Source organism: Dryas octopetala, chromosome 6 (assembly GCF_963921425.1).
Source record: "Dryas octopetala chromosome 6, drDryOcto1.1, whole genome shotgun sequence".
Lineage (NCBI taxonomy): Eukaryota > Viridiplantae > Streptophyta > Magnoliopsida > Rosales > Rosaceae > Dryas > Dryas octopetala.
Genome location: NC_141371.1, coordinates 428,527 through 449,729, shown reverse-complemented (window position 1 = coordinate 449,729; position 21,203 = coordinate 428,527). Strand labels below are relative to the sequence as shown.

General features: G+C 37.5%; 4 protein-coding genes and 2 pseudogenes across 5 annotated transcripts; all 6 read left to right on the top strand.

Annotated features, from left to right (window-relative positions):
- The first annotated feature begins 148 nt into the window (after positions 1-148).
- Positions 149-741, top strand: LOC147280622 (basic leucine zipper/W2 domain protein). Its single transcript, XM_086249250.1, has 2 exons — positions 149-343; positions 425-741. The coding sequence occupies exons 1-2, from the start codon at positions 280-282 to the stop codon at positions 595-597; spliced, it is 237 nt and encodes a 78-aa protein (XP_086105376.1). The 5' UTR covers positions 149-279; the 3' UTR covers positions 598-741.
- A 3,030-nt stretch (positions 742-3,771) lies between these two features.
- Positions 3,772-8,716, top strand: LOC147280621 (uncharacterized). The gene is made up of 8 exons (XM_086247867.1): positions 3,772-3,912; positions 4,665-4,688; positions 5,100-5,205; positions 5,314-5,382; positions 6,045-6,538; positions 7,034-7,295; positions 8,139-8,347; positions 8,456-8,716. The coding sequence occupies exons 1-8, from the start codon at positions 3,908-3,910 to the stop codon at positions 8,520-8,522; spliced, it is 1,236 nt and encodes a 411-aa protein (XP_086103993.1). The 5' UTR covers positions 3,772-3,907; the 3' UTR covers positions 8,523-8,716.
- A 1,964-nt stretch (positions 8,717-10,680) lies between these two features.
- Positions 10,681-14,244, top strand: LOC147280620 (cytidine/deoxycytidylate deaminase family protein). 2 transcript variants are annotated; one of them, XM_086247563.1, is made up of 9 exons: positions 10,681-11,176; positions 11,255-11,389; positions 11,549-11,648; positions 11,770-11,895; positions 11,995-12,308; positions 12,447-12,566; positions 12,662-12,907; positions 12,997-13,113; positions 13,802-14,244. In XM_086247563.1, exons 1-9 carry the CDS (start codon positions 10,811-10,813, stop codon positions 14,051-14,053), a joined length of 1,776 nt encoding a protein of 591 aa, XP_086103689.1. In that variant the 5' UTR covers positions 10,681-10,810; the 3' UTR covers positions 14,054-14,244. The 2 variants fall into 2 exon arrangements, with proteins under 2 accessions (XP_086103689.1, XP_086103688.1); XM_086247562.1 differs by having other exon boundaries at positions 10,685-11,176; positions 12,988-13,113; positions 13,802-14,243.
- A 770-nt stretch (positions 14,245-15,014) lies between these two features.
- LOC147280619 (melianol synthase CYP71BQ5-like) lies at positions 15,015-16,860 on the top strand. Its single transcript, XM_086247013.1, has 2 exons — positions 15,015-16,062; positions 16,245-16,860. Exons 1-2 carry the CDS (start codon positions 15,085-15,087, stop codon positions 16,854-16,856), a joined length of 1,590 nt encoding a protein of 529 aa, XP_086103139.1. The 5' UTR covers positions 15,015-15,084; the 3' UTR covers positions 16,857-16,860.
- A 343-nt stretch (positions 16,861-17,203) lies between these two features.
- Positions 17,204-18,316, top strand: LOC147280618 (cell division cycle 5-like protein pseudogene; annotated as a pseudogene).
- An 873-nt stretch (positions 18,317-19,189) lies between these two features.
- On the top strand, positions 19,190-20,914 carry LOC147280617 (melianol synthase CYP71BQ17 pseudogene; annotated as a pseudogene).
- Positions 20,915-21,203: the final 289 nt, after the last annotated feature.

The window sequence follows — 21,203 nt, the reverse complement described above, 5'->3', positions numbered from 1 at the left end:
CTTACCAACCTAATTTAAAAAAAAAAAAAAAAGACAGAGCACCACCGCCACCACGTGTATAAAGGGCAAAAACAGCGCCACGTGTATAAATGATTTTACAAAACTTAATTTGCTACAGGGAAGCTAAATGGAACAAGTTGTAGTTGTAGGTTAGGTTGGCGTATTGTCATCACAGATTCACAGGTCATACTGTAGATGTTAGTTTGTAAAATTTGATTGATCGACACAAGTCTAGTACCAAAATTTGGATTCATACTTGATCACAGAAGTCTAGTAACAATGCGGAGAGAGATGAGCCCCGGCTTGAAGATTCTCTGGGTCTGGACCCTTGGCACCGCCGCTGGTACTCTGTCTCTCTTTGTCTCTCTAACATACACAGGCCTATTCATAGACATATTTATAATTGGGTATTTTTTTCTTGTAGTTCTAGTTACCAGTGTGGTGAGGACGAGGCTGAGAGACACGGAGAACCTTATGAAGACTGAGGAGCAACAGCAGCACCAGCAGCAGCAACCCAGCATCACCACTGACACAGAGACACTATCAGTGGACACTTTGCCTCAGTCCAGTGATGTCATTCAAGAAGAGAAATCATAGGTCTGACATTAATCCCAGTTTTGCATTTTTGTTTTTCTTAATTTCTTGCAATTTGATGGGGGAAATGGGTTTATGGCTTTCGGAGAAAGGCATGAAATGTGTTTGATGAATGTTCTCAGTTAAATCGTCATGACCCTTTTTTGATGTTTTTTATTGTATAACTTATTTTTAGTGGTAAGAGTAATTTGAATGTGCTGATATAGAAATGCGTGTTGATTTGATTGTGTTGAGAATTGAGATGCTTTACAACTATGTTATTGTTGATGCGTTTTCTAATGGTGGATTGGTGTTAGATAAAGGTGAACTATTAAGACTAAGATTTATATGACCTATTAGAAGAATTGATCATGCTTTTAAGACCCCCAGGCCCCAACTCAAGTTGCTTGCCAGCATTTTCAATGTGTCCTTAATATTAATATATAAGAGAACAGTTGCTGGAGGAAACATGGGATTTAGTAAACTTCTTTTACAAATATTTGAGCAAATTAAATTTCATGGTCGCATTGCAAAGCGAACACAGGAGTTATTAACTTACTACTATATCCTTGTTTCTATGTGAGCTTCCTGTCAGTTTAATGTAAAGTCAATGAGGTAGGACCTTAAACAGGCAATCTTTCACAAAAAGTTTAGGCTGGTTGTAGCAGTTGAATTTATATGGTGCTTTGAGCTCCATTTTTGGGTATCCTTTCATGGTGTCTTGTGACTATGAATGGAGGTGAGGATATTGCCAAACAAGCATATGGATGCATGATTTTGAATGCTCATAGAGATAGAAAACCATATTTTGAAGGGTGCTTTAGTAAATATCCTTCATTTTTCTTTCCTTGTGCACTAAGTCTTGGCACTACAAGAGTGGCGATGTAGAAGGAAGGGTTGGGTTCTCTTGGTGGCAAAATTTTTCTGTCAAATTGATTGCTTAAGTTTGGATAGAGAGCAAATAACCTTCGAAAACAGAATTGTTTGATCTATTCCTTTTTGCATATATGACAATAAGACAATTTTTGCATTCAAGGAAACTGTTTCATTGATCTGCTTTTTTTTTACTATCCTGTTGGGTTAAGTTCATTAAACTTGTTTCATTCAATGATCTTGAGTAGGTGAACTTAAAAAGTTCTTTAGTTTCTGTACTCATAACTCATTAAAAAAGCAAAGTCATGAACGTAAACGGAATTCTTGTGTAGTACTGGGCAATAATTTACCACTGATGTATATGACATAGTCATTCTCCTGAATGCAATTAACTTCAAACATCAAAAGTGATTGAATCCACTCTGTCCGTCTGGGTTCTGATTTGTCATTTCACAATGTTTCTACTTCTCCTTCAACTTTGATCTTTCAACTACTTTGGAGGATTGGATTGATTGGATTGAACCTAAGCAGGGAAGAGCTCAAAAAAGTTGGAAATTGGCTGAGTAGGAGTTTTTCCTTGAAGTGGACAGAATTAAGATTTGAGCAACTGAAGCCGACAAACTTTTTTTGATTAACAGATACTATAGAACTTGGGACCTTTAATGTAACATAAACGCGGATAATATGGTATTTGGGGATTGATGTTTGGATTAATTATTAGTTTGTGTATGAGAGTTACCAACTTACATTACGTATCCTTCCATGGTAATTTACAACTTCAATGCATGATTAGTTCTTTTTTATTTATGCCTTTGAACTTTCGAAGTCTATTCATTATTTCCAGGATCATGAGTTAAAACTTAAGATGAGTTTGGTTATGCAGTTACTCAGAGAGGATCCTTTTGTTCATTTTGCCACCCTTCCTCCTTGTTCAAAAACTAAACAGGCAAAGTCGTTTGTTTTTCTCTCCCTCCTCTTATCCAACCAGTTTAGGAGAAAACTAGTACAAATTTTCAATTATGGAACCCAGTGGAGTGCTGAGTTACAAATTTTCAATTTTATGCTTATTGAATATTGATGGGCTGAGTCTTAGATTGAGGAGAAAACTTTGTGTGTGTCTATTCCTGACACGTGACAGTATTGAATGCTAGAACAACCGATGTGCAGAAATTGGATGATAACTTTTTTTAGATGGAAGTATGTTTTCCAAATGAGTGCGATACAACATACTAATTTAGGTGACAAGCTGGTACTTGTAGGTGGTGGGGAGTGAGTATAGGCAATTTGGGCATGCATTGCCATTTATATCATTACATAGCCCGGATTAAGGGCTTTTCCCTTCCCTGCCTTCTTTCTTTATGCCACTATCAGACCCTACAATCGTGGGTTTTTATTTTTTGGGTTATATGATTTTACCAACCTTAATCACCAAAGGGGTCAAACGGGCCGCAAAAGGTAAAAAGAAGAAGAAAAGGTGGGCGGTGGTCACTTGTCCTTTCCATATGTTACTGTAGTTTTCCTTTTATGGCAGAATTTTGCTTAGATTTCAACAAATGACAATGTTTCATCTACACTAGCTAGAATCTATACTTTGTCACACCATCTCAGGGCACATTTGACAAGGAAAGTTTTTTATCATAAAGAATTGTATTTTGTAGCATTAAAAACCAAAATAAAACTAGAATTACAGGAAAAAATGACATTAATTCTCATCCAAAAATGCTATATAATATTGTTTGTAGCTTGTAGCTGGAGTTACAACATACAAATGTACTTTATTTCTTTGGCCGATGACAAAAACAAAGTAAGTCAAACTGCCACTTTGACCTACAAGAAACGTGATGACACCCATATATAGGCCCATACAAATGCACTTACAACGAGATGCCACTTACAAGTTACAACATTCAAAATGTACTTGAACCATAAATCTTAGATCCTAAAGGCCCATGACAAAAACAAAGTAAATCAAACTGCCACTTTGACAGTTTGACCTACAAGAAACGTGATGGCACCCATATATACCATTTTACCAAAACGTGTACAAAATAGTGTTGTAACACTTGGCGGTAAAAATAAAAAGAAGAGAGACAAAAGTTGAAAAGAAAAAAAGAAAAAAAGAGAGAAGACGGTGAAAATGAGAAACCCATTTCAGTGATTTCACCACATATATAGAGCAGGGCACTTACGTTGTAACTTGACGGGTCTTGTACCTAAAGAACTGCATGTGATTTGCGTCTGCATTTTGTTTGTTTATTTCGTATTTACTTTTACTAGCTTTTATTCTGTCCTCTCTCTTTCTCTCTCTAATAAATATCAGTTGCCAACCCACCACACCCTCCTCTATTCCCCTCTTTCTCTCTCTCTATCTCTCTCTCTCTCTCTAATCGAAAAAGGCTCTCATCGCTCAGTGTCTGCCTCACCGCCTCTCCGCCTCTCCGATCCCTCTTCGTCTTGGTTTATGAGGTACCCTTTGTCCCTCTTTTTCTTGATACTTCCTTTTCTACCTCCGCTCTGTGATCTCTATGGTTTTCTTTCCTTTTGTTTATTTTGAAAAAGAGATTGTTATGGATCACAGATCTGGTTCTCTATCAGAGTGCTTTCTTTCAAGTATTTTTACGAAAATATTGTTTCTTTAATTGAATTCGTTGTTTAGGCTTGTTTATCTAGGTGGGTTATGCTTGTTTTGGGTTCTTAATTCAATTTCTTGACCTTATATGCCTTGTTTTTATTTTTGTTTGCAATTTATTTCTCTTAGATTTACATTATTGTTTGGGCCTTTCCAGATTTAAAGAAAAAAGTGACTTTTTTACTAACTTCAGCAGAAAACAGATGTCCTTTATTTTTTCTTTTAATTTTTCATTCTGATCCCTTTTATTGTGGTGTAAATTTGAAAGTGTAAGCCGGGGTGGGGGAGTATCTATCTTTTTTGGGCAACCTGCAGTTCATTTTACTGAAACCCTTTGAATTGGGTTTGTGTGTTTGTTTTTGATCTGAGAATCGTTTTTTATTTATTTTTTATTGGGGGAAGGGAGAATAGGGTGTATTTACTTTCGCTAAAAAGTGTTTTTTTAAAAGGCTTTTCAAAGTTTTCTTTCAGGTTTCGTTTTCTTCTTCTTTTGATATACTTTATTTGGGTTTGAAAGTTTAGGCCAATAGAATATATGCACTGTTACATACATACTGACTGATATTGACTTGTGTTTTTTTACCTACAGCTCGAAGGAGAGACCCACTCTCGGGTAAGTCTTGATATCTTTTATTTGTCATCTGATTTACTGTCTGTATTCTTGGGATATGCTTTGATCTTAGGTGCCAGACTTAAGTTTTATTTAACTGATAACAATATTGTATGAAGTAAGTCAATTTTAAAATTTCAAATCAATTTTGACATACAATAGATTTCATATATGCTCTTTTATAATGACAATAAAACTTACCCAAACGAGCTATTGCATTAGGCTTAAAAAATAAAATTGATAGTGATTGAAATGTCGTTATTTGAGGTTCTGATCATTCATCAAATCTAACAAAAGAAATATAAGAAGAGAATGGATCTATTTGTGCAATATAGTCTTTTACATTATTAATATGAAATGTGTATTCCCTGAGCCCTGAATTGTGTTTTCATTTGTTTTTTTCCTATATGTCAGTGGCACGCGGATTAAGACCCGCAAACGGAATATTGCAGCGCCGCTGGACCCTGCAGCTTTTGCGGATGCAGTGGTCCAGATTTATCTGGATAATGCTGGTGATCTGGTAATTGTTAGCTATGCATTAATGATCTTATCAAATGTATGTGTATGCATGTGTGTACTTTGTCACCTGATCTTCTGTTAAAATTAAACAAGTATTTGCTTTGTGCAGGAACTTATTGCCAAGAGCATTGAATCTTCAGACCTTAACTTCTCAAGATACGGTGACACCTTTTTTGAGGCAAGGTTCTTACTGCTGTAGAAACTTCTGGTTGCATTTTTATTTTTAAATTTTATTTGAAGAGCAAAATTTTGATGATCTTTTGAGTTTAGACTAATGGTCATTATGTGCTTTGACTCTTTATCGTGCACAATTTGTAGGATACAACCTTAGATCTTAGAATTTTCCATAACCAGTCCAATTTCTCCCATGGGTAAAAGATATGAGATGTGGTGTTCACAATATGATATATATATATTTAATTCTTCTTGTCTGTACAGTATTGAATTTGAGTTTTAATCCGAATGTGCAAAAGAGGACAAAAAAAATTATGTCTATTGAAAACTTTTGTCTATTAAAATGTTTACCAAGGTTTCCAAAGTTGAAGAGCCCTGAGTGTTTTGTAAAAGCTAGTCTATGAGAACTTCATTCAAGGATTCAAATCTATTAGCATAATTTATAAAATGAATTTTCCCTATATTCAGAGCTCTAGACCATACTCCTGATTGATAATGCAAAAGATCCATTGCTCAACTTCACATGTGGATGTCTTTTTTACTTTTTGCATATGTCCATTGGACACATGTTAAGTTTTTAGTTTTCTGCGATTCCAATAATTTTCTATTATTTTCCTGGTATTAAATACTTTATGGGTTAATACCTAATTTGTCACACAACTGCAGGTTGTTTTCACTGGGGGCCGTACACAACCTGGAACAACAAAACCTGATGAGGGGGAGCGCCACCCTTACTCTGTACTAGAGTCTGAGCCTAGACGTGAAGTCATTTTACCATCTGTGATCTACATACAAAAAATTTTGAGGCGGAGGCCATTTCTGATAAAGAATCTTGAAAATGTCATGCGACGATTCCTTCAGTCATTGGAGCTTTTCGAGGAAAATGAAAGGAAAAAGCTGGCAATTTTCACAGCACTTGCATTCTCTCAGAAGCTATCAGGACTTCCACCGGAAACTGTGTTCCAGCCAATGCTCAAGGATAATCTTGTTGGCAAAGGGCTAGTTCTATCATTCATAACTGACTTCTTCAAGGAGTATCTGATTGATAATAGCCTTGATGATTTGATTTCGATTTTGAAGCGGGGTAAGGTGGAGGACAATCTTCTGGACTTCTTCCCAGCTGCAAAGCGATCTGATGAGAGTTTCTCTGAGCATTTCACGTAAGTTTTAGCTATTATTGATAAGCAAATGTTATTATTAATCATCTTGGAAGATAACTCATTATTATTTTTCTAAATTAGTAGCTGATGCATTTGATATTCTGTAGTTGATTAATACTGTTTTCTTGAATCTGAAGTAGCAGTCCCTGAATGGTTTCAGTCCACTGCTAAGTTCTAGTTGCCAGAAAATATTTTACTTTCATGTGATTTGTCCTTTGTATGACTTCTTCAGAATATTTTATTGTTTTTTCCCTTAAAAACCTTCTGACGGATTATGCAGCTTTAGTTTATTTCTTGCATTAGTGAAAATTTATTATGTTGTGAATTAAAATAACATTTTAACTCAAAGTGATAGGTATTTAATACCTTTGGTTTGTCATTCCAAGATAATTTATCCATTCAAGAAAATCATATGTGATTTATTACTTTCAATTGCTCTTTAATGGGTTTAAGCATGTGCTCACTTTAACCTGTTTTATTCATGCCAATTTTCAGCAAGGAAGGGCTAGTAGCCTTAGTTGAATACAACGAAAAGAAAATATTCGAGGTGAAGCTTAAGGAAATGAAATCTGCTTTAACAACCCAGATAACAGAGGAAACGGATATATCTGAAGTCATAGAAACTGTGAAGCAGCGTGTTAAAGATGCTAAATTGCCAGATGTTGAGGTTGTGCGGATTCTGTGGGATGTCATTATGGATGCTGTGCAGTGGTCTGGTAAGAACCAGCAGCAAAATGCCAATGCAGCTCTTCGACAGGTATGCTTTAATCTCATGTATTCACATGCTTAATCAATTTACCTATGTAACTGCAAGTGAAAGAAATACTTTCAGTAGTTAGCATTATAATAACTCTTTGTAATTTTTGTACTCTGTAAAATGATTGAGTTCAGCTCAAGCACTCAGAAAAGGAGTAGGATATGAGTTTAAGTGGTTTAAACAAGATGAGTTGGGTTTGAAAAACTGAAAAGAAAAAGAGGGTTTTGTTGCTAACGTGTTCTGTTAATGAATAGAGAAATTGGATTTTGTGATTTTTTAGTGTAGTGGATGACTTTGTGCTACCTAGTGGAGCATTCCAATCCTCTGCATGGTTGATGATGTTCATTTGAATATACTCTTTTTTTGTCTTCCTCGTGGATTTAAAATTTCAACTTGGGTTTGATCCTGTGCTACCTACTGTGTGATCCCAAACTTTTGATCCTTACTTCGAGAGCTGTACTTATTTTAGGTAGTGTCCTCGACATTAAATACCTTGAGATAATAGATCAATGTAAACTCAAAAAACATGAAAATGGTAAACACAAGAGTTAAATGTAATTCGTGGCCAAAAAAAGAGTTCAATGTAATTTTTCTTAGAAGGTAAAATACAAAAGTACATAGCACTTGTTAATACAGACTATCACGTGCCCATATTTGGTAATACAAATGCTAATGGATTAGACAAATGAAATTTGCATGCATGATATCTTCACTCTGGAAATTTTATCTAGTCAAAAGTTCTTAGTTTCTCTCAGTATTTGGCAGTGCATAAATCGATGTTTTTTTCACCCCTGAAAACAGTATGCTTTGGTTTGTTGACTACATTGGGTTGTTACAATACAGGTGAAAACATGGGCAGAACTGTTGAATATCTTCTGCACCAATGGGAAGCTTGAGCTGGAACTGATATACAAAGTTCAGATGCAGTGCTATGAGGATGCTAAGCTGATGAAACTGTTCCCTGAAATTGTGAGGTCCCTCTATGACCAGGATGTGCTTGCAGAAGACACCATTCTCCATTGGTTCCGAAAAGGAACAAACCCCAAGGGCAGGTGTGCTTTTGTTTCCACACCACAGAATTTGATTAGTTCCTAGTACTTGTTGTTGCCTTTTGTAGTTGTAACTTATAACTTAATAATACGTTATGGAAATTGTTGCAGGCAAACCTTTGTGAAGGCCCTGGAGCCTTTTGTTAACTGGCTGGAGGAGGCAGAAGAAGAGGAATAGATGCAGCAGCTGATGCTGTTACTGTTCACTGCAATGCCTGTTGGGCCCTGCCCTATTATATCTATCTACCTTACCTGCTTTCCTAGATGAAATCAACTCTTGAATGTTCTATAACCGACTTAGCCTTGGTGTGCATGTTGAATGTTGATGATGATGATATATTACATTATAAATAATTGATGCTTGTTTTATTACTTGCAATTTGCACCCCTCGCATGTCATGTCGCAGGTTCATGTGCATAGTGCTATCAGTGCTGTGGATGAAGCATAGTTGTATTACCATCAGTGGCTTAGTGCTCTCTGAATTAGAATTTTGTGATAAAAGAATTTGGTTAAAAGATTTCTAGATGAAGCATAAAAAAAACTTGTTTTATATTCATGGCAATTCAATCGTGATGATTTTTAAATAATTCCAAAATTAGTAGATTTTGATATTTCATATAATTTTTGGTGAACCACATCCAAATGCAAATATGCAATTCAAAAATTGAAAAAGGAAAAAAAAAAAAAAGAATCCAAGTGAATTAAGCACTATTTGTGAAGGAAATTTGGTGACAAATTCAGCTAATTGTGACGAGGGAGTTATTCTAATAACGCAAAAATTATAAAATGAAAGGAAAAAAATAATAATAATCAAACTGTAAGGCTACGTTTGTTTCACCGTGTTAGCTAGTGTTAGCTAGGATTGTGTTAAATAACACTCTATGCCCATGTTTGGTAGCAGCAGGTATTAATTTAAGTAGGATTAGATAGCACCGTGTTTCTCAAAAAGCCTCGCTACGCCTTCTTATTTAACACGGTGCAAATGAGGGGCGCTATTTAGCAACCTGTTAGAGGCTCACTAAATAGCACACAACCTTCTCGATCTTGCTCGCGCCTTCATCAGTGAGTTCACCTCTCTCTCTCTCTCTCTCTCTCTCTCTCTCTCTCACTGTATCAGATTGGGTTGGAATTAATATACTGGGTTTTTTTTTTGATCGACATACTGGGTTTTCCAATTTTTCTGGGTTTTTTCTTCCATTTTTTCTTTGGGTTTCTTCTTGGATTATATGAGTAATAAATTTATTGTTTGTCTCGTGTGATTGCTAAGATGTATCTGCCTTGTAAAATGTTTGGGTCTCACAGGTCTCAACAGTCAACACTAGTGAATGCTTTTGCTCATCAATGACTTTGGGGAACAACACAAGAGCACTTGTCCAGAAATGACTTGGATCTTTTTTCAACCTATACCCACTTAGAAATTAGAATACAAAATCAGAAGTTGGTGCAGCTCGTGGGTCCAGCAATGACTTTGATCTTTTTGCAATTGAATTGGATACAAGCAATTGGAATTGAAGCTCAAAGTGGCTCTCGGCTCGCAATCCGATTCTCCAACCTTTAGCTCATGGGTTTATCTTCTCTGTTTCCTTCATGGGCTTTCGATGATAGCTTGGCTTGGAATTGATCTACTGGATTTTTGTTTTTCTGAGTTTGATGTATTGATCAGATTGATGGCTTGGGTTTCTCAAATTTTCTATGTTTTTTCCTTTGTTTTTCATTTTTTTATTTTCTTTAATTTCTGGGTTTTCTTTCCAACTTTTTTCTGGGTTTTGTTCTTATCTTTTCCCTTCTAATTTGTTTTCCCTCCAAGTTTTTTCTCTGCTCATCAATGGCTTTGGAGTTTGGAACAACACATGACCTCTTATCCAGCAAGTGCAATTGTTAGCGTAGGATTATTGGCCATATTATTTTTTAGGATAATTAAAAAAATTTAGGATTATTGGCCATATCATCTTTGAATTTGCAACATTTTATTAATTTATTTTAAAATAAATAAATAAATAAAAGTTAATTAGCTATATTATTTTTTAGGATAATTAAAATTTTTTATTAATTTAAAAATAAAATTAATTATAACTTAGTCCGATTATGTACCAAACACAGAATAGTGTTATTTAGCTTATCTAGCTTCATAATCCGACACAGCACCAAACACAGGATAACATTAGTCCAGCTTACTCCAGTCCAACACTATCCAGCATAATCCATAAGAATAGTCCAGTCCAACACAGTCCAGCGTGCCAAACGTAACCTAAAGGGACTAATCCAAGGCCCAAGTGTACTCTTCCTTTTGGGCCATTTCCAAGTAAGTGGGTAACTTTTCTTTTGGGCTTCGGCCCCTCTTGTACCCAAAAAAAAAAAAAAAAAGTAAGTGGGTAACTCGTGCATGAGAGAAGACAGAAGAGAAAAGCGAAGAGTGTCTGTCTCTCTGTCTGTCTACTCGTGTGTGAATTGTAAATTGTGATGTGATGGCGGCTTTATCTTCACCTCCGACAGTTTACTGCACCGCCACCGCCACCGCTTCCCACAATAATACTAATAGTACTCACTCACTCAGCTCCCACGCGCTCGATGCCGCCTACATCCGACGCGCCGCCGAGCTCTCCGACAAATCCGCCGGCTTCACCTCTCCCCACCCAAACTTCGGCTGCGTCATCGCCACCCCCTCCGGAAAAGTCGCCGGCGAGGGCTTCCTCTACGCCCAGGGCACCAAGCCTGCCGAGATCCTCGCCGTCGAGTCTGCCGGGCAGTGCTCCCGTCGCGCCACCGCTTATCTCAACATGGAGCCCGGTGACTGCGACGGCGACCACGCCGCTGTCGCCGCCCTCATTCAGGTTTTGCCTTTTCATTTTCTGAAAACAAAATCACTAGAATACGTTGAGTTTGGATTGCTGACGTGGGCAGTGGATTAGGCAGGGATTGAAAGGGTGGTGATTGGGCTGAGGCATCCATTGCAGCATCTAAGAGGGAATGCAATAAGGGCATTCCGAAGTGAAGGCTTGCAGGTTCATGTTCTTGGTGAGGACCTCAACAGTAAACTCATTGAGGTATAAAGGCTTACCCTTTTCTAACTATATCTTGCAATTTTCGTGATAATTGAGAATTTAAGAAATTTGTTCTAGCTAGAAATATTGGCAAGTAATTGTGCTCCCAATTGAAATGAAGTAACTAACATTGAATTTAACATGTCATAATTAATCTGACAGGAAGCTCGGAAATCATGCCTACTTGTCAATGCTCCTTTAATTTGTAGAGCTGCTTCTCAAGTCCCCTTCTCTGTTCTCAAGTATGCTATGACCCTTGATGGTGAGCATTCTCAGTTTCATAAACTCAATAACTTTTCTTTCTTCTTTTAAGAAAAGTGTAAATTACAACAATATGCAATTATGTAAACAAGTCTCTGATTGTCTTCCAATGGTTATGACAGGAAAAATTGCTGCTAGCAGTGGACATGCAGCGTGGATAAGCAGCAAAACTTCTAGGAATCGCGTTTTTGAATTGCGGGGTAGAAGTGATGCAATCATTGTAGGGGGAAACACGGTACGCAGGGACAGTAAGTATTATCATTTTCTAAACTTTTGTGATTGTTTTTGTTAATGGTAGTTGGAGATGCTGAATGCTGTCTTATGTTCTATCTCGTTTTTTGAACTAGATCCAAGATTAACTGCAAGACATGGAGGTGGGCATATGCCCATGCGGATTGTAATGACACAGACTCTTGATCTCCCAGAGGAAGCAAACCTTTGGGATATCTCTGATGTATCTACTATAGTTGTGACACAAAGGGGTGCAAGAAGGAGTTTCCAGAAATTTCTTGCATCTAAAGGAATTGAAGTGGTGGAGTTTGACATCTTAAACCCCAGAGAAGTTATGGAATACTTTCATGATCGTGGATATCTTTCAGTTTTGTGGGAGTGTGGAGGGACATTAGCTGCAGCTGCTATTTCATCTGGCGTAGTACATAAGGTTTTGTCCCCCCTGCTTCTGTTCTCTCTTTGAAGTTACGTCAATCTTCTACTCTTGTCTGCTTAAAACTGATGAGTTAGGAATGTTGGTATAGTTTGTAGTTTCAATTTGTTTTTTCATGCACTTTATATGCTGCAGGTGTTTGCATTTGTTGCTCCCAAAATTATTGGTGGGAAGTATGCACCCTCCCCTGTAGGTGAACTCGGGATGGTTGAAATGTCACAAGCCTTAGATTTGATTGATGTTTTCTATGAGCAGGTTGGTGGGGATTTTTGGAATTTTCTTCTAGCAGTAAATTCTTTCTCATTGATTGGATATTTTTTTTATAATGCTTCTGGGACTTGGAACTACAGGTTGGACCTGACATGCTTATTAGTGGATTTCTTCAACCCATACCAGATCTGACGCCTGTTATTCCATCAGTTGATGAAACTTATGAGATTGATCCTACTGTCACTCCATATGAATCAAGGATCATATTCTTCTTCAAAACATGGGACCCTTATGGTGCTTTTTCAAACTTTTCTCCTCACCCAATTAAGATGCCTGATGCCAGTGGTGATTATGCCACTTGGTTGAGCATAGAGCATTACTACCAGGTACTTCCCTTTTCTGTTTGAACATTTTTTTTTATATTACAAAACTGTGGTAATTCTCCCAAAACAATACTAACATGTAGGCTCACAAGTTTGTTGGGGTGGATGATCCCGTGGCATGTGATTGTGTTGAAACTGTCATGTCTGCAAGAAGTCCGGAAGAGGCAGCACGAATAGGAAGGTCAATGCAGAGGCAGCGCCCTGATTTGGTAGGGTCCTATGCATATTTGATTGGATTTTAAATTGGCATCTATCAACTATCATGTCACGAAATGCAGTCATGACATGCCATGCAGTGGTCATTTATGGTTCCTATCATTTCTCAATGAAAGAAATTTAGAAGTAAATAGATATAATCATGGTCTAAACATCTAATTAAGTATAGACAATGTTGTATGAACTTAAGATCTCAACCCTCAACACCCCCCCCCCCCTCCATCCCATGCCACTTGAGCTAAGGTCCATGGGAAAATTTGTTTCGCTTTATTAGATGAGTGGTTTTTACTTGGTCCTTACAAATATAGACATTCACAGTTTTATTTTCCTAGTATAAAATTTATGTTTATTAGTGCACGTTTGCAAGTTGCACGAAAATGGTTGTCATTGAGCAAATGCTTCCAATTCAGTAGAATAGTAAGGTGAGGCTCCCTCCTCTACATACAAAGATCTCATTATCTCAGAACTTGATCTTTTTGTACCATGAGGATCCTTGGTCATTGGTCAGAGATTGCAAGATTTTGTGAAGAGAATGGAAGTATGTATTATTGTATTTTTCTACTTAGCAGAATGAGATAACAATTGTTTGATACGGGCATCATTTAACATTACTGATATGTTGACAATGTCTTTTGGTTTATGTTACAAGTTGGCTGAAAACTTGTTCTGTGTGCTATGCAGGTAAGACCCGATTGGGAAAGTGTGAAGATAGATGTGATGTACAGGGCACTAAAGTGCAAGTTCTCGATATACCCACATTTGAATTCTATGTTACTCGCAACTGCTGGATCTGTTCTTGTTGAAGCTTCACCGCATGATCTTTTCTGGGGTGGAGGCCGGGATGGAGAAGGCCTAAATTATCTGGGCAGGCTTCTGATGCAGTTGAGATCGGAGTTTCTTGGTGAGTCCAGTGAGAGCTCATGCAATACGTAGATGTATAATTTACCATACAAATATAGTACCAGACAGTAATTTGATGTGTATTGATTCTTTCCTGTAACATTATTGCTCTTTTACAATGAAATTAGAATACCTAATCAGTGAATGTACTGAAAGACTTACAGGGGCGTTGCAGGTAAGGAAAAAACTGGAAATTATAAATGGATTGATAGCAATGTTTCCTCTAACCTACTTTTCAATCTGTTTAAAAAAACAAAACAAAACAAAACAAAATGAAAGTCAGTTAGAGGAAGCGTGTTCTGCTGATATATATGTTAAGTCAGCACGGCACTATTAAAATAGGCGCGGCGGGGCATGACACGGCACGATTAAAATAGGCGCAGCACGGCACGATTAAATGAGCCGGGCCGGGCCGAAGTTTTTAGCCTATCGGGCACGGCACGGCACGGCACGAGCACGACACGGGCTAAGCACGGGCACGAAATGGGTCCGAATTAGGTATGGCTATTTTAACATTGTTTTTTTTATTTTTAAAAAATTTTTCAACAAAAATATTCAATTTTTATGATAAATAATGTTAATATTTAATTATAAATAAGAAAAAATATTATAAGATTAATTTTATTACCCAAAAAAATAAAAATAAAAAAAGTCTGTGGGCTGACTCATTTAAGGCACGGCACGAGTATGAGCACGAGTACAAATGGCCCGTGGGCCGTGAATTGTATCGAGCTTAAGTCTTAACTATATGGGCCGGCGCCATTTGAAACCTCTAGTCACACACGCATCATTATTTTCAATTTGTTTAAAAAAACAAAACAAAACAAAATGAAAGTCGGTTAGAGGAAGCGTGTACTGCTGAGTGTTGACTGTTGACTTAACACATATATATATATACACACACACAGTCACACACACGTCATTATTTTCTAATCATGCAAGCAGCATAAATAGGAGCACCCCACACTCAAATGTATTATTGCACCGCCACAACAGTTGTAGTATTGTACCTTTGCTAGCGAGCTCAATCATAAGAGCTTTTTCTCTGATTAAGGTCCCTAATAATGCTCCAAATTGATCAAATTCCTTCCCTTGATCATCCTCTGTTTACTTGTCTGGTCGTTTTAGTAATCCTAGTTATATATTGGAAGAGAGTGAAAACCCAGTACAATCCAATTGATGTTATTAGGTTGCCCCCAGGTCCATGGAAGCTACCTCTTCTTGGAAACTTGCATCAATTGGCTGGTTCATCATTACCACATCATTCCTTAACAAACTTGGCCAATATATATGGACCTATCATGCACCTCAAACTGGGACAAGTATCAGCCATTGTCATTTCTTCACCAGAATTAGCCCAAGAGGTGTTGAAGACACATGAGGCTGCTTTCTCACAACGGCCCATTATTCTTGCAATTGAAGTATTGTCCTATAATCTTTCAGGTATCATCTCTTGTCCTTATAATGATTACTGGAGACAAATGCGCAAGATTTGTGTGTTGGAGTTGCTAAGTGCAAAGCGTGTGCAGTCATTTTCATCCATAAGAGAAGAAGAGGCATTGAATCTTGTTGAGTCAATTGCTTACTTATCACAGGCACATGGGGATGGGGGTCATGATCATCATCACCATCCAATTGCTATCAACCTTAGTGAGATGATCTTCTCCATGCAAAACAGCATCACTGCCCGAGCAGCCTTGGGAAAAAAGTGCAAATACCAACAAGAATTCATATCATTGGTGAAGCAAGTAATTATGCTTGGAACAAGGTTTGACGTTCCTGAATTGTTCCCTTCTCTCAAATTCCTCCAATATGTCACAAGGACCAAGCATGCACTTGAGAAAGTACATCAAAAGATGGACAAGATTCTTGATGAGATCATCAAAGATCACAAAATGAAAAGCAGAAATATCAATTTCACCACCAGAAATGACAAATCAGGTGATCAGGAAACAGATCTAGTTGATGTGCTTCTACAACTTCAGGAGTCTGGTGAGCTCCAAGTTGATGTCACAACAAACCATATCAAATCTGTCACCCTGGTATTATATATTGATACTGGCACCAGCTCTTTATTTAATCAAGATAACTGTTTCAGATAACTTTTAAGACAAATCTTATTTTATTTTTTTCTTTCTTTCTTGAATACTTTTGTCAAGGTCAAGAAATAGCATTTAAGATGAATGTTACTACTTTGTTGATATGACTGAACAAACTTTTTCAGGACATGTATTCTGCTGGAAGTGAGACTTCAGCAACTACAATAGAATGGGCAATGGCAGAACTTCTGAGAAATCCAAGAATAATGGAGAAAGCTCAGGCTGAGGTACGGCAGCTTCTTGCAGGAAAGAGGAAAATTGAAGAGGCAGACATTAAGAAACTTGACTACTTGAAGTTGGTCATAAAAGAGACTCTACGATTACACCCCCCTGCTCCCTTAATTCCAAGACAAGCAACTGAAAGGTGTAAAATTAGGGGATATGATATTCTATCTGAAGCCAAAGTTTTAATCAATGTTTGGGCAATGGGGAGAGACCCAAAACTTTGGGCCAATGCTGATTGCTTTCTGCCTGAGAGGTTCCAAAGTTCTTCCATTGATTTTCAAGGAACCAACTTTGAATTAATTCCATTTGGTAGTGGTAGAAGAATGTGTCCAGGCATATCATTCGCAACTGCATCAATTGAACTTACACTTTGTCAACTGTTGTACCAATTCAACTGGAAACTCCCCAATGGGGCAAAGTTAGAAGAGCTCGACATGACTGAATCTAAGGGACTGAGTGCTAGGAAAAGGAATGAGTTGTGTGTTATTGCCATTCCTTTCATACCATATTGAATGGAGCAATGTTCATGTTGGAAACCGAAAACCAAAAGTATATTGTGTGTATGTCTTTTTCAATCTTCTTCATGTGTTGTTCTTCTCGAGGATTTTTCTGTTTTCTTGTTAAGTTTAGATTTATATTCCTAGCAAAGTTTAGTTTCCGAATAGGGATTCTTGTCTTAGTTTACAAGGATTAGTTATTTCTTTCATAGTTTAAGATTTCCTATTCCTATTAGAAAAGGATTTGTGCTCTATATAAGCACTCCTCTAGTTTATAATTTCATTCAAACAATTAATCAGAAAACCAGAAAATTTGAGAAGTATTGTCTATCACCGGTAGACTCCGAGGCTTGCAAACCAGGATGAGGACCATGATTAAAGGAGGGTTGTGGAGGAACACGGAGGATGAGATGCTCAAAGCAGCGGTCATGAAATATGGCCAAAACCAGTGGGATCGAATCTCGTCCCTTTTGGTTCAGAAATCAGCTGCCATGTGTAAAGCTCGGTGGTACAAGTGGCTTGACCCCTCGATCAAAAAGACAGAGTGGACTAGAGAAGAGGATGAGAAACTTGTCCATCTTGCTAAGCTCATGCCTACACAGTGGACAACAATTGCCCCAATTGTTGGTCGTACTCCATCCCAATGCCTTGAGGGCTATGAGAAACTCCTCGATGCAAAGGATCAGAATTACGAAGCAGGTGACGATCCACGCAAATTGCGGCCTGGAGAGATTGACCCCAATCCTGAGTCAAAGCCTGCTCGTCCAGATCCTGTTGATATGGATGACGATGAGAAGGAAATGCTTTCTGAGGCACGAGCTCGGTTAGCCAACACCAGGGGGAAGAAGGCTAAGAGGAAAGCCAGGGAGAAGCAGCTTGAGGAGGCAAAGAGGCTTTCTTCTCTACAAAAAATGAGAGAATTAAAGGCTGCTGGCATTGATACTACACAGCACAAGAGGAAAAGAAAGGCCATAGACTACAATGCAGAAATTCCTTTTGAGAAGAAGCCTCCTCCCGGCTTTTATGATGTTGCTGATGAAGTTAGACCAGTGGAGCAGCCTAAGTTTCCGACAACCATTGAGGAGCTTCAAGGGAAGAGAAGGACTGATGTGGAAGCACAGTTAAGAAAGCAAGATATTGCAAACAACAAATTGAATGATCCATCAGCTATACTGCAAGCCAACAAGTTGAATGCTCCCCAAACAGTTAAGAAGAGATCAAAACTGATGCTTCCTGCACCTCAGATTTCGGACCATGAATTGGAGGAAATTGCAAAGATGGGCTATGCCTGTAATGAAGATTCAGGGACAGCAAAATGGAGTTGGAAAGAAATTTCCAAGTCTTTTACTTAACAAAAGATTTTCTGTTTGCCATGTTAATTATTTTACTTTTTTTTTTTTTCTTCAACTTTTCTTGGAGCATAGTAAGGATCACAGTTGTAACTTGTTGCTTGCTGGTCATCTTCCTTTTTTGTTTTTTTCCCCCTTGATATTTCATATTTTATATTGAATACAACATGACATTTGACTCAAGAAAGAACTCAAATATTAATTTATGCTCCTTGTTGTAGTTTTATAAACAGATAAATACTACTAGGGTTGGTAAAAATAACACCATTTGATAAGTACAAAGTAACATTACATGGATCACATTCTTATTATATTTGTCAATCAACAATATATATATATATATATAGCAGAAGACAATTATAATAAATATATAGCAGACAATTATGCATTACAGCAACTCTGTTCTTCTAATTGTACTGTGATTGAATAAGTAATGAAAGACTTAGAAGGGCATTGCAGGTAAGATTTAGACATGCATATATAGCTATAGACAAGTCGAATTCATTTGCCACGCATTCATTTTTATCTAATCATGAAGTTACACCAACTTTTGAATTCTCTTGGCACTTTTGGTTTAATATACTCGTTTTTTTTTTTTTTTTTGTTATATTGGAAGGAATCAAACATGGATCTAGCCTAATTCTAATCTTTTTTTCACTCATCCTCACCACTTAAGCTAAACCCAAGGACTTAATATACTCGTTTGTTTACGAAAGAGAAAACTTCAAGATTCTTTATATATATTCCATTCCAACAATCAGTGCGTACCTGATTGTAATCTCTCTGCAAGTAGCATATATATATATATATATATATATATAATAGGAACACCGTACCCTGTAAGTCAATGTATTAAATATATTGCTAGTTGGATTTAAAACAATTCACGTAAGTCGATGGAACCACTAGCATATTAAATATAATATATATATCAAGCATCCACTATATTTCAAGAATTAATCCAGAAGGCACAATTGTGCAAGTTTGCTATTTAGCTCAATGATAAGATGAGCTTATTCTCTAATGTCCCTAATGATGCTTGAAATCCAAACTCTTTCCCTTCCTCTCTTTACTTGTCTGGTCTTCCTAGTTGTCCTAGTTTTATATTGGAAGAGATTCAAAACCCAATACAGTACTCCAATTGGTGTTATTAGGTTGCCCCCAGGGCCATGGAAGCTACCTGTTATTGGGAACCTGCATCAGTTGGCTGGCTCTTTACCACATCATTCCCTGAGAGACTTGGCCCAGAAACATGGTCCTATCATGCACCTCAAACTGGGAGAAATTTCAGCCGTAGTCATTTCATCACCCGAATTAACCAAAGAGCTGTTGAAGACACATGAGACTGCTTTCTCACAACGGCCTGCTACTGGTCTCGCTGTTGATGTTGCACCCAATACCCTTTCAGGTATCTTCCTTAGTCCTTACAATGATTATTGGAGACAAATGCGAAAGATTTGTGTGTTGGAGCTGCTAAGCGCAAAGAGTGTTCAGTCATTTCGATCAGTAAGAGAAGAAGAGGCATGGAATGTTGTTGAATCAATTAATTACTTATCATCATCACAGGCACAGGCACATCCTGTTGCAATCAACCTCAGTGAGATGATTTTCTCTATGCAAAACAGCATCACTGCCCGCGCAGCCTTGGGTAGAAAGTGCAGATATCAACAAGAATTTATATCAATGTTGAAGGAATCACTGGTTCTCACAGGAGGCTTTGGCGTGCCTGATTTGTTCCCTTCGCTCAAATTCCTTCGTTATGTCACCAGGGCGAAGCCTGCACTTGAGAAAATACACCGCAGGATTGATCAGATTCTTAATGATGTCATAAATGAACATAAATTAGCTAAAAGCAAAGATCAACAACCTGCAGCAGATGGTGATGATCAGGAAGATCTTGTTGATGTGCTCCTAAAACTTGAGCAGTCTGGTGAGCTTCAATTTGATTTCACAACCAACAACATCAAAGCTGTTATCCTGGTATGTAATGTATGATTGATTCATATATTGATATATATATATATATATATATATATTTGGACTCGTTAAAAGGCCATGTCAAAATGACAACTTAACCACGTACTCTTTGATCCCCAGGAAATGTATGCTGGTGGAAGTGACACTTCAGCAACTACCGCAGAATGGGCAATGTCAGAACTTCTGAGGAACCCAAAATCAATGGAGAAAGCACAAGCAGAGGTGCGACGAGTTCTTGCAGGGAAGAGAAAAATTCATGAGGCAGACATACAGAAACTTGATTACTTGAAGTTGGTCATAAAAGAAACTCTACGTTTACACCCTCCAGCAACCTTAATTGTGAGAGAGGCAAGTGAAAGGCGTAAAATTAGTGGATATGACATACCATTCAAAACCAAAGTTTTGGTTAATGTATGGGCAATGGGGAGAGACCCAACACATTGGGCCAATGCTGATTGCTTTCTGCCTGAGAGGTTCCAATTGGAAAGTTCTTCCGTTGATTTTCGAGGGACCAACTTTGAATTCATTCCATTTGGGGTTGGTAAGAGAATGTGTCCTGGCATATCATTTGCAACTGCATCACTTGAAATTGCACTTTGTCAACTGTTGTACCACTTCAACTGGAAACTTCCCAATGGGACCAAACATGAAGAGCTCGACATGACTGAATCAATGGGATTGAATACTAAGAGGAGGAATGATTTGTATGTTATGGCCATCCCTTTCATTCCCATTACTAATGGGTGAATGAATGAGAATTAATTGGATTGGCTAGTATATTTGAGTACACGCAGTCCAAAATTTGTCTTTATGTTCTTAGTATCTTGTTCCCCTGTTTGCTTAATACTTTAGTATCCATTCACTTGGTTCCCAGAAACAAGTTTACACATTATTTCAAATTATAATAAACTCTTATGCAAACATTATATATGCTAGTTTAAATTAAGAATACCTAATCAGTGAACGTGTACTGAAAGACTTAGAAGGACGATGCAGGTAAGACCTCAAGCTGAGTATTTTAAATAGATTGATAGCA